This window comes from Ranitomeya variabilis, chromosome 2 (genome assembly GCF_051348905.1).
Source record: "Ranitomeya variabilis isolate aRanVar5 chromosome 2, aRanVar5.hap1, whole genome shotgun sequence".
In the NCBI taxonomy this organism is placed as follows: Eukaryota; Metazoa; Chordata; class Amphibia; order Anura; family Dendrobatidae; genus Ranitomeya; species Ranitomeya variabilis.
The window spans coordinates 36,654,646-36,670,631 of record NC_135233.1 but is presented as its reverse complement, the minus strand read 5'-3'; the positions used below and the strand labels follow the sequence as shown (position 1 = coordinate 36,670,631).

Genomic DNA, 15,986 nt, shown 5'->3' with positions numbered 1-15,986 from the left:
GAAAATACGTCCAATGTGAACATACCCCAAAGTGGGCTTCCAGTGTCTTCTTCTAGAATACAGATGGAGAAAATGCTAAATAGGTGCTTGCTTCATAATAGATTGGTGGGGTCCGACTCGCTGCACCATCACTGATCTGCTTTACCAAGTCCTGATGCAGCCAGAAGTAAAAAGTGTATGGAGACAGAACGGCTCAGCTCCGTACGTTGAACCGTGGGCCGTCCTCAGGTCATAGGAAGGGATAGTTTGGCTTGGGTCAGAAATTTGCTTGATGGGTTAAGAGTACTGTGTTATCTTTGTGGTATGAAAAGGAAATTTACAATGATCTCTTTCCCTATATGCTCTATGATATAGCTACAACAGTGTCTGTAATCCCTTTACTTAGCTGGATTCTCTTGCAAAAATGTTACAAATCCGGCACTACTTGCTCCTGGTTCTGATGGCTCTCTCTGCTCTAACTTGTTTCTCTCAGCAGGGAAAGGTGGACGTTAATCACAGATGTCCAATGGACAGTGAAGAGAGTATCTCAGGAATGGCTACGAAAACAGACTAGAGAGAGCAGAAATCACAATATGGGTAAATAAGTGCAGAATAGAAGCTGTGCTGATAGATGAGTAAAAGAAGACAGCAGCACCCTGAATACACACAGAGGTCACATCCAGCCTGTATAGGTTGGTTTACACCTTTACAACCCTATTTTTGTAGCTTCAATGTATCTATATTAACCTCTTTCTGACCTCAGACAGGATAGTGTTATGATCCGGTGACCTTGGAGCCGCATGAGACTTTCTCAGGAGTAGGTGGAACCTGTACTGACCGCAAACCCTAAACTGTCACCGCAACTAGAAGTAGCCGTGGGGTGTACCTAACACATCCTAGACACCTCGACACAGCCGGAGGACTAAATACCCCTATAGATGGAAATGGGAATTCTATCTTGCCTCAGAGCAGAACCCCAAAGGATAGGCAGCCCCCCACAAATATTGACTGTGAGTATTAGAGGAAAGACACACGCAGGCAGAAATCAGGATTTAGCAAAAGAGGCCACGCTAGCTAAATAGGAAAGGATAGGACAGAATACTAAGCGGTCAGTATTAAAACCCTAAAAATAACCACAGCAGATAATACAAAAATTCCACCATCTAACTAAAGACATGGAATGTATATCTGCATCTCCTGAGAATCCAACTTGACTGAAATATCCAAACACAGTCTAAGCTGGACAAGAAAAAAACATTGAATAGTACTGAATTGTAAAGCACACAGCATGTGTGCTGTAGAAACAAAACCAGACACTTATCTTTGCTGATTTTGCAGCAGGGCAGGAGGAACCAGACAGAGATGCAAAACCTCCAAGAACAATGGACAACTGGCAAGTGTGTTATGATCCTTAGTGGTTGAGGATCACAAATTACTCCAGCAAGGTGACTAAACATAGGACAAGCTCTAGGGAGGTGGAAAACTGGACTGACCGCAAAACTGAACCTATCCAACCACACTAGAGGCAGCCGGTGAACGTGTCTAAAATCCTAGACGTCTCGAGCCAGCCTGAGGAACTAACTACCCCTAGAGAGAAAGAAAGACCTCTTTTGCCTCCAGAGAAATAATCCCCAAAGATATAGAAGCCCCCAACAGATAATAATGGTGAGGTTAGAGGAAGGCACATACACAGGGGTGAAAGCAGATTCAGCAAAAGAGGCCCACTAATTCTAGATAGCAGAAAATAGAAAAGGGGTCTATGCGGTCAGTAAAAAACCCTTACAAAATATCCACACTGAGATTTCAAGAACCCCCACACCAACTAACAGTGTGAGGGGAGAAAATCAGTCCCCTAGAGCAACCAGCAAGTAAGAAATCACATTTTAACAAGCTGGACAAAAAAACATGATGAACGCTGATAATCAGAAACTGAACAAACAAAAACTTAGCTTGTCTTGGAGAGACTGGGAGCAAGGTAGTCACCAGGAATCTGAAGAGCACTGAATACATTGATAGCAGGCAAGGAACTGAGTATCCAGGTGAGCTAAATAGGAAACCAACCAAGGATAATGAACCAGCTGATGAAGCCAACCTGCAGAAAGACAACACTACACAGTACCGCTTGTGACCACTAGAGGGAGCCCAAAAATAGAGTTCACAACAGTACCCCCCCTTGAGGAGGGGTCACCGAACCCTCATCAAGACCCCCAGGGCAATCAGGACAAGCTGCGTGGAAGGCACGAACCAAATCGGCCGCATGAACATCAGAGGCGACAACCCAGGAATTATCCTCCTGACCATAGCCCTTCCACTTAACCAGATACTGAAGTCTCCGTCTAGAGATACGAGAATCCAAAATCTTCTCCACCACGTACTCCAATTCGCCCTCGACCAGCACCGGAGCAGGAGTCTCAACAGAAGGAACCACAGGTACCACATACCTCCGCAACAAAGACCTATGGAACACATTATGGATGGCAAACGATGCCGGGAGATCCAAACGAAAAGACACCGGGTTAAGGATTTCCAAGATCTTATAAGGACCGATGAAGCGAGGCTTAAACTTAGGAGATGAAACCTTCATAGGAACATACCGAGAAGACAGCCACACCATATCCCCAACACGAAGTCGGGGACCCACACCGCGGCGGCGGTTGGCAAAGCGCTGAGCCCTCTCCTGTGACAATTTCAGATTGTCCACCACATGGCTCCAAATCTGCTGCAACCTATCCACCACAGAATCCACCCCAGGACAGTCAGAAGACTCAACCTGACCCGAGGAAAAACGAGGATGGAAACCAGAATTGCAGAAAAAAGGCGAAACCAAGGTAGCAGAACTAGCCCGATTATTAAGGGCAAACTCGGCCAATGGCAAAAAAGTCACCCAATCATCCTGATCAGCAGAAACAAAACATCTCAAATAAGTCTCCAACATCTGATTAGTTTGCTCGGCTTGGCCATTAGTCTGAGGATGGAAGGCTGACGAAAAAGACAAATCAATGCCCATCTTAGCACAAAAAGTTTGCCAAAACCTGGACACAAACTGGGATCCTCTATCAGACACAATATTTTCAGGAATGCCGTGCAAGCGAACCACATTCTGAAAAAATAGAGGAACCAAATCGGAGGAGGAAGGCAGCTTAGGCAAGGGCACCAAATGGACCATCTTGGAAAAACGATCACACACCACCCAGATGACAGACATTTTCTGAGATACTGGCAGATCCGAAATAAAATCCATGGAAATGTGCGTCCAAGGCCTTTTCGGGACAGGCAAAGGCAAAAGCAAACCGCTGGCACGAGAACAGCAAGGCTTAGCCCGAGCACAAATCCCACAAGACTGCACAAAGGAACGCACATCCCGCGACAAGGAAGGCCACCAGAAGGACCTAGCCACCAAATCTCTGGTACCAAAAATCCCAGGATGACCCGCCAACACCGAAGAATGAACCTCGGAAATAACTCTGCTGGTCCATCTATCCGGGACAAACAGTCTTTCTGGTGGACAACGGTCAGGTCTATCCGCCTGAAATTTCTGCAGCACTCATCGCAAATCTGGGGAAATGGCAGACAAAATCACTCCCTCTCTGAGAATACCAGCCGGCTCAGAAACTCCCGGAGAGTCAGGCACAAAACTCCTAGAAAGTGCATCAGCTTTCACGTTCTTCGAACCAGGCAGGTATGAGACCACGAAGTTGAAACGGGAGAAAAACAACGACCAACGAGCCTGTCTAGGATTCAGGCGCTTGGCAGACTCGAGGTAAATCAGATTTTTGTGATCAGTCAGGACCACCACACGATGTTTAGCTCCTTCGAGCCAATGTCGCCACTCCTCAAATGCCCACTTCATAGCCAACAACTCCCGATTACCAACATCATAATTTCGCTCGGCAGGCGAAAACTTTCTTGAAAAGAAAGCACACGGCTTCATCACAGAGCCCTCAGAGCTTCTCTGCGACAAAACAGCCCCTGCTCCAATCTCGGAAGCATCAACCTCGATCTGGAAGGGGAGAGAGACATCTGGCTGACATAAGACTGGAGTTGAAGAAAACCGGTGCTTAAGCTCCCGAAAAACCTCCACGGCCGCAGGAGACCAATTAGTCACATCAGAGCCCTTCTTGGTCAAATCTGTCAAAGGTTTAACCACACTAGAAAAATTAGCGATGAAACGACGGTAAAAATTAGCAAAACCCAAGAACTTCTGAAGACTCTTAACAGACGTGGGCTGAGTCCAGTCATGAATAGCCTGGACCTTGACTGGGTCCCTCTCCACAGTAGAAGGAGAAAAAATAAAACCCAAAAAGGAGACCTTCTGTACTCCGAAGAGGCATTTTGAGCCCTTCACAAATAAAGCATTAGCACGCAGGACCTGAAACACCATCCTGACCTGCTTCACATGGGACTCCCAATCATCCGAAAAAACCAAAATGTCATCCAGATAAACAATCATAAATTTATCTAGATATTCTCGGAAAATGTCATGCATGAAGGACTGAAACACAGAAGGAGCATTAGAGAGTCCAAAAGGCATCACCAAGTACTCAAAATGGCCTTCGGGCGTATTAAATGCTGTTTTCCATTCATCTCCCTGCTTAATGCGCACAAGATTATACGCACCACGGAGATCTATCTTGGTGAACCAACTGGCACCCTTAATCCGAGCAAACAAATCAGACAATAGTGGCAAAGGATACTGAAATTTGACTGTGATTTTATTCAGAAGGCGATAATCTATACACGGTCTCAAAGAACCGTCCTTCTTGGCCACAAAAAAGAATCCTGCACCAAGAGGGGAAGAGGATGGGCGAATATGTCCCTTCTCCAAAGACTCCTTTATATAACTCCGCATCGCGGCATGCTCTGGTATAGACAAATTAAAAAGTCGTCCCTTAGGGAATTTACTACCAGGAATTAAATTTATAGCACAGTCACAATCCCTATGAGGGGGCAGGACACTGGACCTGGGCTCATCAAATACATCCTGGTAGTCAGACAAAAACTCAGGGACCACAGAAGGAGTGGAAGAAGCAATAGACACCAATGGAGTATCGCCATGAATTCCCTGACAACCCCAACTAGACACAGACATAGCTTTCCAATCTAAAACTGGATTATGAGCCTGCAGCCATGGCAGACCCAAAACGACAACATCATGTAAATTATGCAGAACAAGAAAGCGAATCACCTCCTGATGAACGGGAGTCATGCACATGGTCATTTGCGTCCAATACTGAGGTTTATTCTCAGCCAATGGCATAGCATCAATTCCCCTCAGAGGAATAGGAAATTCCAAAGGCTCCAGGACAAAACCACAGCGCCTGGCAAATGACAAATCCATCAGATTCAGGGCAGCACCCGAACCAGGGCAGAACCAAAACTGAACCTATCCAACCACACTAGAGGCAGCCGGTGAACGTGTCTAAAATCCTAGACGTCTCGAGCCAGCCTGAGGAACTAACTACCCCTAGAGAGAAAGAAAGACCTCTCTTGCCTCCAGAGAAATAATCCCCAAAGATATAGAAGCCCCCAACAGATAATAACGGTGAGGTAAGAGGAAGGCACATACACAGGGGTGAAAGCAGATTCAGCAAAAGAGGCCCACTAATTCTAGATAGCAGAAAATAGAAAAGGGGTCTATGCGGTCAGTAAAAAACCCTTACAAAATATCCACACTGAGATTTCAAGAACCCCCACACCAACTAACGGTGTGAGGGGAGAAACTCAGTCCCCTAGAGCAACCAGCAAGTAAGAAATCACATTTTAACAAGCTGGACAAAAAAACGTGATGAACGCTGATAATCAGAAACTGAACAAACAAAAACTTAGCTTGTCTTGGAGAGACTGGGAGCAAGGTAGTCACCAGGAATCTGAAGAGCACTGAATACATTGATAGCAGGCAAGGAACTGAGTATCCAGGTGAGCTAAATAGGAAACCAACCAAGGATAATGAACCAGCTGATGCTGCCAACCTGCAGAAAGACAACACTACACAGTACCGCTTGTGACCACTAGAGGGAGCCCAAAAATAGAGTTCACAACACAAGGGCTAATGAATCCTGCACACCTAAATATCCCAGTCAGAGCTGCAATCAGCAAGGACACCTGCCCAGGATTGCAACCCAGGGACAACTGCATTACTACCAACAACCACCGGAGGGAACCCAAGAGCAGAATTCACAACAGGATAGTACGTCCGAGGTCAGATACGGCGCTTTGATGCGGGCTCCGCGGGACATGTCAGCTGTTTTGAACAGTTGACATGTGTCCGCAATAGCGGGGGTGAAATCGTGATTCACCCGCCGCTATTAACTAGTTAAATGCCGCTGTCAAACGCTGACAGCGGCATTTAACCGGCGCTTCTGGCCAGGCAGCCGGAAATGAGCGCATCGCCGACCCCCGTCACATGATCGGGGGACAGCGATGCATCAGAATGGTAACCATAGAGGTCCTTGAGACCTCTATGGTTACTGATCCCGGCAGCTGTGAGCGCCACCCTGTGGTCGGTGCTCATAGCAAGCCTGTAATTAAGCTATATAGGAGCGATCTGATGATCGCTCCCATGTAGCTGAGCCGATCGAGTGGTGCCTGCTTTTAGCCTCACATGGCTATTGAAGCATGGCAAAAGTAAAAAAAAAAGTGAAAAAAATAAAAAAAATATAAAAGTTTAAATCACCCCCCTTTCGCCCCATTCAAAATAAATCAATAAAAAAAAAATCAAACCAAAATCCCGATCTATCAATAAAAAAAAGGATTTACCTGATCGCTAAATGGCGTAGCGATAAAAAATTAGAAATGCCAGAATTACATTTTGTTGGTCGCCACGACATTGCACTAAAATGCAATAACTTGTGATCAAAAGAACGTATCTGCACCAAAATGCTATCATTAAAAACGCCAGCTCAGCACGCAAAAAATACGCCCTCACCTGACCCCAGATCATGAAAATGGAGACGCTACGGGTATCGGAAAATGGCGCAATTTTTTTTTTTTAGCAAAGTTTGGAATTTTTTTTCAACACTTAGATAAAAGAGAACCTAGCCATGTTTGGTGTGTATGAACTCGTACTGACCTGTAGAATCATAATGGCAGGTCTGTTTTAGCATTTAGTGAACCTAGTGAAAAAGCCAATCAAAAAACAAGTGTAGGATTGCACTTTTTTGCAATTTCACCGCACTTGGAATTTTTTCCCATTTTCTGGTACACAACATGCTAAAACCAATGATGTCGTTCAAAAGTACAACTTGTTTTTCAAAAAATAAGCCCTCACATGGCCAAATTGACAGAAAAATAAAAAAAGTTATGGCTCTGGGAAGAAGGGGAGCAAAAAACGAACACGGAAAAACGGAAAATCCCAAGGTAATGAAGGGGTTAAAATATTTGCAAATTGACTTGATTAATCTATATAAATACAAAAGCTCCAAGTGCTTCATGGCTGGATTAAGTCATTTGTATAGAGCGGCTACTATTGCATCCAATCAGGTTGGCCAACTGGAAAACCAGAGCACAGCTCAATCTAGTCCAAAAGGCAATGAACTATCCCTTTCCAGCCCTCATAAGAATCAAGCAAAATAAAATATCGGCCGACCAGAATCAAATTGAAATTTTGTCAAAAATGTAATTAATGTTTGAAAAGCGAAAAATAGCAGCACTCACCAATCCTGTAAAATCCAACATCTTTATTCAATTCGTCACAAAAATAAGCTGCGGGGAGGGAATGAGGACATGAAGAAAATGACGGCCGTTTCACACCAGCCATTTCCTGTCCTGGGACCCGTTGAAGCACAGGCACACGGGAAATGGCTGCCATTTTCTCTATGCGTTCCCTCCCTCCTTACAGCAAGTTTTTATGATGTATTGAATAAAGATGTTGAATTTTACAAGACAGGTGAGTGCCACTATTTTTGCTCTCTTCGAATATTTGAGGCCTTGACTGCTCAGACAAAAATCTAATTAGACACAGAAGCATACAGCTTGTTGGTGCCGGCATTTCTCTCTTTTCCACAAAAATTTGATTAGTTATGAATTTATTCACTCACCTTTTTCAACCACTTTTCAATTCTCAGATTTGTGACCAAGGAATTTCCTGCAATGAAGGCCTGATCCCTGCACAGATATTAAAAAGTTAAGCGCAAAGATTTCTAGCCCCTCGGACCATTTTAACTAGCCCCCAGTGCTTTGCTCTTATTCCTCTGTTTGCTTGTTAACATGCCAAAACATATAGCCATAGAACCAACACTTCCATTTTGTCTATCTGCAGTCACCACTAGAGGGAGCCTAAGAGCTTATCGAATACTATTTTTACATTGAATTCTGGAATAAATCAGTATTCACATAAGCTCCCCCTTTTCATCAAACTCTAAGGCTATGCATGAAAATTAGAGCATGAGCCAGAACTCTGTAGTTATAAATGATAATATTTAAAGGGTAACCGTTGTTTTAATTTTAATTTAATAAATTAAAATGCACATAAAAATAAGCAACTTTGTAATATATCTTATCAGAGAAACTTCTTTCTCCTCCTTTCACTTTCAATTCATGGGTAAAACCTGTATTCAGTGAAGCCAGATCTTGCAATTACTGAAATAGGAGATGACAGTTGGTGCTTTATAAATTCCATGTAGAGAGGAGGGAGGAGCTAAAGGCCGACACAGACATTCTGCTGCAAGTTCTACTGAAATGACAGTTACAAAAAAAAAAATTGAAAGTGTAATGGTTATTTTAGTAGAACATATAACAGAATGTCTGTCCCCGCCTCTGGCTCCTCCTCTCTCCATAGAATTTTAAAAGCACCAACTGCCATCTCCTATTTAAGTAATGGTAAGATCTGTCTTCACTGAATACACATTTTACTCATGAATTTAGAATGAAAGATCGATCCAGGAAGAGAAAGAAGCAGATTTCTCTAATAAGATCTATTGCAAAGTTTCATATTTTTAAGTGCACTATTCAATTATGCAATAAAATATAACAACGGTTACTCTTAGGGTAAGTTCACACTAGGCATTTTTTCAGCGTTTTTTTTTTTCTGCAGCAAAATCTGATGTCTTGGCAGAAAAGAATCTGCAGAAAAAAAGAAGATTTTGCTTGTTCTTCCTTGCATTTTTTTGTGCGTTTTTTTTTTGTGTCTCTTGTACATGCTGAAAAAGTCTAGCTCAAAAAAAAAAGTTCTATCCTACAGAATCAAGTTTTGGTACAAAAACTGTAGCAAAACCAGACACCTGCATTTTTGCTGGGGATTTTCAGCGTTTTTTTTCCGCCACTCATTCCTGTCAATGGGTGAAAAATACTGAAAGAAGTGACATGCTCTATTGTGCAAACTAACACACAAAGTGCAAAATTCTGATGACAAAAAAAAAAAAAAGCAAGGTGTGTGCGTGAGATTTCTGAAATCTCATAGGTTTTGCTTCTACTGTAAAACGCAGCTGAAAAATTGAACCCCCCAAAAAATGCTGAAATAAAGACGCTTAGTGGGAACTTACCCTTAAAAAGGGTGAGAATTCTCCTTTACAGATAAGGAAGTGAATAATATATCAAAAATCAATTGAAGACTTCTCTTCCGAAAGAAAGAAGAACTCGTTATACAAAAGAAAACCTTCCGTTCCGGCCTCGGGGTCCCTTTAAGACCTCTTGCCAATTAATTTTCCCTTCTTGCTCCGGTACCCAGAACCCGTCAGGCCCTGTCATTTATTTCCAGAGTTTACCTGCTCTACAAATTAGCAAACTAGATTGTTAAGATGAAAGAAAGTGGCCGATTCTTAAGATCAGCTTTCCCACCGCTAAAATATGCAGGGAGTCAGTTCTTTAGCGCCGTCAGGAGATAAATGGCTGGTTTTCCTTGCTGAAGAATATATAATAGTTAAAAAGTCACTTTTTTCTTCTAGCTGTACATAAATCACGGAACTAGTCAATATTTAATAATGCTTGCCTTGGATTGCAGTCCCTTGATCACCCCTGTCATGTGTAATAGCTCCCTCTTCGATATCTTTGACATAAAAGCCCGGCTTTACTGCAATACTAACATGTAGAGGGTCATTACAGATCGACATTTACCTTAATCTGTGACTGCCAACCATGAACCGATAAATTCCAGAAGATTCCACTGGGAGAAATCAGTATAGTTCTCAGTGGAAAGAAATGAAAGAAAATTCTGCCGAGAACGGAATACATTTTCTACAAGGGCTGTTTGGCAAATGGGTCCTGACTTTTTGAAAGTTCTTCTCGTTGCGAAGACTTGCAACATTTAATGCCGATTTTGATGTTTTGACAGACAGGCTGACGATCGCCAGTGACGAGAAGGAAGAGGTAGAATTAACTCAGCCAAAAACAATGCAAGACGGAACAGAAGATGTACGATCCGTACATTATTCACCCCGCTGTCTTGGCGGGATGGTGTTTGGCTTGTCAATCGGACAGGAAAAAAAAATATTTTTTATCTTTTTTGCTCTTTTTCTCTTTTTTTGCTTTTTCTTTTTAGAGCCAAATCGATCATCAGTCTGACGACTCATAATGTAACAAGTGCTTCACGGCGGAAGACATCAAAGTGTTCGCTGCGTGAAAAAAAAGGGGGACAGAGCAAGCTTTGAGCTTTGAACGAGGTCAGTAGAGACTGCCTATCATATATTAAACGCTCCGGCACACATGCTTCACAAAACGGTACACAAAACAGGCCTTTTATATCGTTCTTTGGGGACTATAGCACGGGCGGATCTGTTCTCTGACATAGCAGAAGCGGGAAATAAAATAATAGCGCTGGATATGGCGGGAAGTAATTTTTTTTTGTCTTATAAGTTAAAGATGTTATTGAATGTTGTCAGAATTTTTGTATTCTGGCTACTAAAAAAAATGGCTATAATGCAAATTAATATTAGTCATTACTTAAAATTACTAAAATATTATAATATAAAGTTATATACGCTATATACTTAAAAGGGTTGTCCAGAATTGGGCTACAAGTCTACAGTCACTCTACTATGTGACCGCAGACTTGTGAATCCTCATATTGCGCTCTGTGAAGATTCTCCGATGCCAGTGCTAGAAGTGGGCGGTCATGGGACCGGAAGTATGCAATTTACATACTTCTGGCCACATTCTAACTAGACGAGTCTGGCATCACTCAATTCTGCTGCATTGAGAAAAGTCATTCAGGTCTAGTCGGCATGTGACCTCATGTATGTGATTCACATACTTGCCATCATGTGCCCGACATTCCTGGCACCAGCACTGGAGAATCCTCATAGCGCGCAGTGTGCACACTGGGAGGATTCACAAGTCTTCAGTTGCATAGCGGGACTGCAGGCTTGTAGCCTAATGCCGGACAACCCCTTTAAAGGCTTTGTCGCTCTATAGAGAGTAAGCTTTGTTAATTTGCTTTGAATGCAATAGTTAAGCAACTTTCTAAATTGTCTTCTTCTAAAAATGTTCTATCAAATTGTCTCGGCAGTGTGTGTAAGGAGAGATGAGCTAACTTGTTCGGAAAACGTTTGCGAATCTTAAATATTGGCATGAACTTTGCACATTCGGATTCGTGTTCGGGTTCCTGAGCATTTTCACTTAAAGTCGGCAAAATTTTGTCACAGTTTTATAAATCATTGCATTTCCACTAGTGATCAGCAAATATATTCGGCACTATTCGTTACTCGCACAAATAGTACTGTAGTCGGGCTATTCGTTACTCGGCGATTAATTAGCTATTCACCTCAGTATATTCGGGTGACCCGCCCAGCATGTTTGGCGAGTGCAATGCAAGTGTCAAGCGTTTTTCAGGCGAGTACAATCCGATAGATAGATAGATAGATAGATAGATAGATAGATAGATAGATAGATAGATAGATAGATATGAAAAGCCGGAAATCCATGTGCTGTGTACAGTAAAATCACAGCATGACAGGTTAGAATAGATAGGATATATACATATAAAATAGATAGAGGTCAGTGACACACACACATATATATGTGTCTATTACATAGATAAGTATTAGAAAAGCCGGCAATTCAGCAGCCACATACTGTAGAATCACAGCAGGAGCCTACAGGATAGAAGAGATGGATTACATACAGTAAATACACATAGAATAGATAGTTATATAGATGTCAGTGACAAATACAATTATTACAGTGTGTGTGCTGCTTACTGTACATGTATTTAATTCTTAAAAGATTATTTTTCAGAAAAAAATGGTGTGGGCTCCTGCTTAATTTTCATAACCAGCAGAGGGAAAGCCGTCAGCTCGGGGCAGATGTTGATAGCCTGGGAAGGTAACACCCATGGACCTTCCCAAGCTATTAATATTAGCTCACAACTGTATACTTAGCCTTTACTGGCTATTAAAATGGGGGACCCTAACCCTAGCTATGGGCTGATAATAATAGCCTAGGAAGGGTCCATGGATACTGGCCCCCCAGGCTAAAAACATCACTCTTAGCCAACCCAGATGCCTGCTATTTTTGTGTCACCTAGCACAACACATCTTTCTCAATCCACCATAACATCTCTGCCTGCACCTCACTCACAGTCCAGCAGTTTCGTTTTGAAATAGTTAACCACTTACATATGTAAAATTCATTTTTTTCCAAATCAAAGATGTTAACAACTGCAGCTGTTCATACATAGAAAAAAATGGGCCCAGTGTAAAGATCAAAATGGATCCTTTATTATTGTGCCACAATTTACCCTCTAAAATTTGTTTTCGCCTCCATGTTCTTTCCATGACCCATGTGCCAATATCTCAGTATTTACTAAGTTTATATTTTTTTTATAGATAGGAGACTCCTGCACAGGTTTTTGCCGCCCAAGTTTATTTTAACTTTATTTTTTTAAGTTGCTAATAATGTTATTTTTAATTAATTTCCATTTCACTGTATTTATTGAAAAACCAGAAATCTTGCATTGCCCATTGGAATGGTGGATCCTGTGTTATCTGCTGTATATGGAGGTGTTATCAGTAATTGTACAGGAGGATGAGGAGGTGAGCTGTGATATCAATAAATGTGAATGGTGGATCCTGTGTTATCTACTGTATATAGAGGTGTTCTCCTCCTGTACAATGACTTAACACCTCTATATACAGTAAATAATACAGGATCCACCACTCACAATAGGTGATGTCACAGCTCACCTCCTCCTGTACAATGACTGATAACACCTCTATATACAGTAAATAATACAGGATCCACCACTCACAATAGGTGATGTCACAGCTCACCTCCTCCTGTACAATGACTGATAACACCTCTATATACAGTAGATAACACAGGATCCACCATACACAATAGGTGATGTCACAGCTCACCTCCTCCTGTACAATGACTGATAACACCTCTATATACAGTAGATAACACAGGATCCACCATTCACATTTGTTGATATCACAGATCACCTCCTCCTCTTGTACAATGACTAATGAGGTGAGCTGTGACATCATCTATTGTGAATGCTGGATCCTGTATTATTTACTGTATATAGAGGTGTTATCAGTCATTGTACAGGAGGAGGAGGTGAGCTGTGACATCACCTATTGTGAATGCTGGATCCTGTATTATTTACTGTATATAGAGGTGTTATCAGTCATTTTACAGGAGGGGGAGGTGAACTGTGATATCACCTATTGTGAATGGTGGACCCTGTGATATCTACTGTATATAGAGGTGTTATCAGTCATTGCACAGGAGGAGGAGGTGAGCTGTGATATCATCTATTGTGAATGGTGGATCCTGTGTTATTTACTGTATATAGAGGTGTTGTCAGTCATTGTACAGGATGAGGAGGCGAGCTGTGACATCACCTATTGTGAATGGTGGATCGTGTGTTATTTACTTTATATAGAGGTGTTATCAGTCATTGTACAGGAGGAGGAGGGGAGCTGTGATATCAACAAATGTGATTGGTGGATCCTGTGTTAGCTACTGTATATAGAGGTGTTATCAGTCATTGTACAGGAGAAGGAGGTGAGCTGTGATATCACCTATTGTGAATGGTGGACCCTGTGATATCTACTGTATATAGAGGTGTTATCAGTCATTGTACAGGAGGAGGAGGTGAGCTGTGATATCATCTATTGTGAATGGTGGATCCTGTGTTATTTACTGTATATAGAGGTGTTGTCAGTCATTGTACAGGAGGAGGAGGTGAGCTGTGACATCAGCTATTGTGAATGGTGGATCATGTGTTATTTACTGTATATAGAGGTGTTATCAGTCATTGTACAGGAGGAGGAGGTGAGCTGTGACATCACCTATTGTGAATGGTGGATCCAGTGTTATCTACTGTATATAGAGGTGTTATCAGTCATTGTACAGGAGGAGGAGGTGAGCTGTGACATCAGCTATTGTGAATGGTGGATCATGTGTTATTTACTGTATATAGAGGTGTTATCAGTCATTGTACAGGAGGAGGAGGTGAGCTGTGACATCACCTATTGTGAATGATGGATCCTGTGTTATCTACTGTATATAGAGGTGTTATCAGTCATTGTACAGGAGGAGGAGGTGAGCTGTGATGTCACCTAAGTGAATGGTGGATCCTGTGTTATCTACTGTATATAGAGGTGTTATCAGTCATTGTACAGGAGGAGGAGGTGAGCTGTGACATCAGCTATTGTGAATGGTGGATCATGTGTTATTTACTGTATATAGAGGTGTTATCAGTCATTGTACAGGAGGAGGAGGTGAGCTGTGACATCACCTATTGTGAATGATGGATCCTGTGTTATCTACTGTATATAGAGGTGTTATCAGTCATTGTACAGGAGGAGGAGGTGAGCTGTGATGTCACCTAAGTGAATGGTGGATCCTGTGTTATCTACTGTATATAGAGGTGTTATCAGTCATTGCTATTGTGATCATAATGAGATTGCTGAAAAGTCTTCTGTACAGAAAAGCAACTGTTTAGTATTAGACTTAATGTCCACCACTGAGGGAAGAAGTATTATATCACATTTACTAAAATAAATAGTCTGCACAGTCATGATGGATAATCAGGACAATTAGAGAGACGCTTTTTATAACTGCTCTCTACTCCAGGTGACTGATGACATTCTTGATTGTGATGTTCTCAGTGATATTAACTGACAATTTTCTGACATTATGTGATATGATTTTTCCAAACCATACATCCCCTTTAAGGAAAAATAAATTCTAATGACACAAGACACCAAACATAAAAGTTACCTTCTCTTTCATAAAATAATCCATTAAAGATGACATCATATGTTATTTGACCATTGGGCCATTCAGGTCCTTTCCATTTCAGCTGAACATCCTTTGGACTGTTTACATTCGCATGGACTGAAACATTTCCTTCTGGCTTTGATTCTTGCGTGAAAGCCTCAGTCTGATAAACCAAAAAATAGACAAACTGTCAAGGCAGATATAGAAACAAATAAATACATTTTGGAGTAGCCCTATGCAAGTCCCACCTTTGATGAACACAAATGGCATATGTATGGAGTCAACTACCATTCCCATCAAAGCCACCCTTCGAACAGAGATCTGAAACCACCGATGAACTTGCAGGTATACAGTAACTTGTAGAATTCAAGGAAGGGTTTATTGAAAGAAGAAACGATGCCAAAGTGGACTAAATGGTCTACACAGATGAAGGTGGAAAGCCAGGACTATCCCTTAACTGCACATGAAACCGGATCAGGGTCGACTTTCCGGTAATCATAGCCAAATAAAGTTCTGAAGAACTTCCATATCAGGCTTTAATTGCAAATCCACGGTGTATTTATTTACTTGTTTAATTATTTTACGTGCTTACATAGCACCATTAATTCTGCAGCGCTTTACAGACATCATCATCTCTGTCCCCATTGGGGCTCACAATTTAATCTCCCTATCAGGATGTTTTTGGAATTTCGGAGGAAATAGGAGAACCTGGAACAATCCCACACAAAAATGGGGAGAACATACAAACTCCTTGCAGATGTTGTCCTTAGTGGGATTTGACCCCAGTGCTACAAGGCCAAAGTTCCAACCATTGAGCCAATGTGCTGCCCTATACCATAAAC

The 15,986-nt window shown here is 42.0% G+C and overlaps 1 protein-coding gene across 1 annotated transcript in view; it reads right to left on the bottom strand.

The window, feature by feature from the left end:
- The window catches only part of USH2A (usherin), a 930,843-nt gene that overhangs the window by 395,822 nt on the left and 519,035 nt on the right, over window positions 1-15,986 (bottom strand). The window contains exon 36 of the mRNA XM_077281431.1: window positions 15,145-15,307. Coding sequence (XP_077137546.1) covers window positions 15,145-15,307 — 163 coding nt within the window. The remainder of the gene's footprint in view (window positions 1-15,144; window positions 15,308-15,986) is intronic.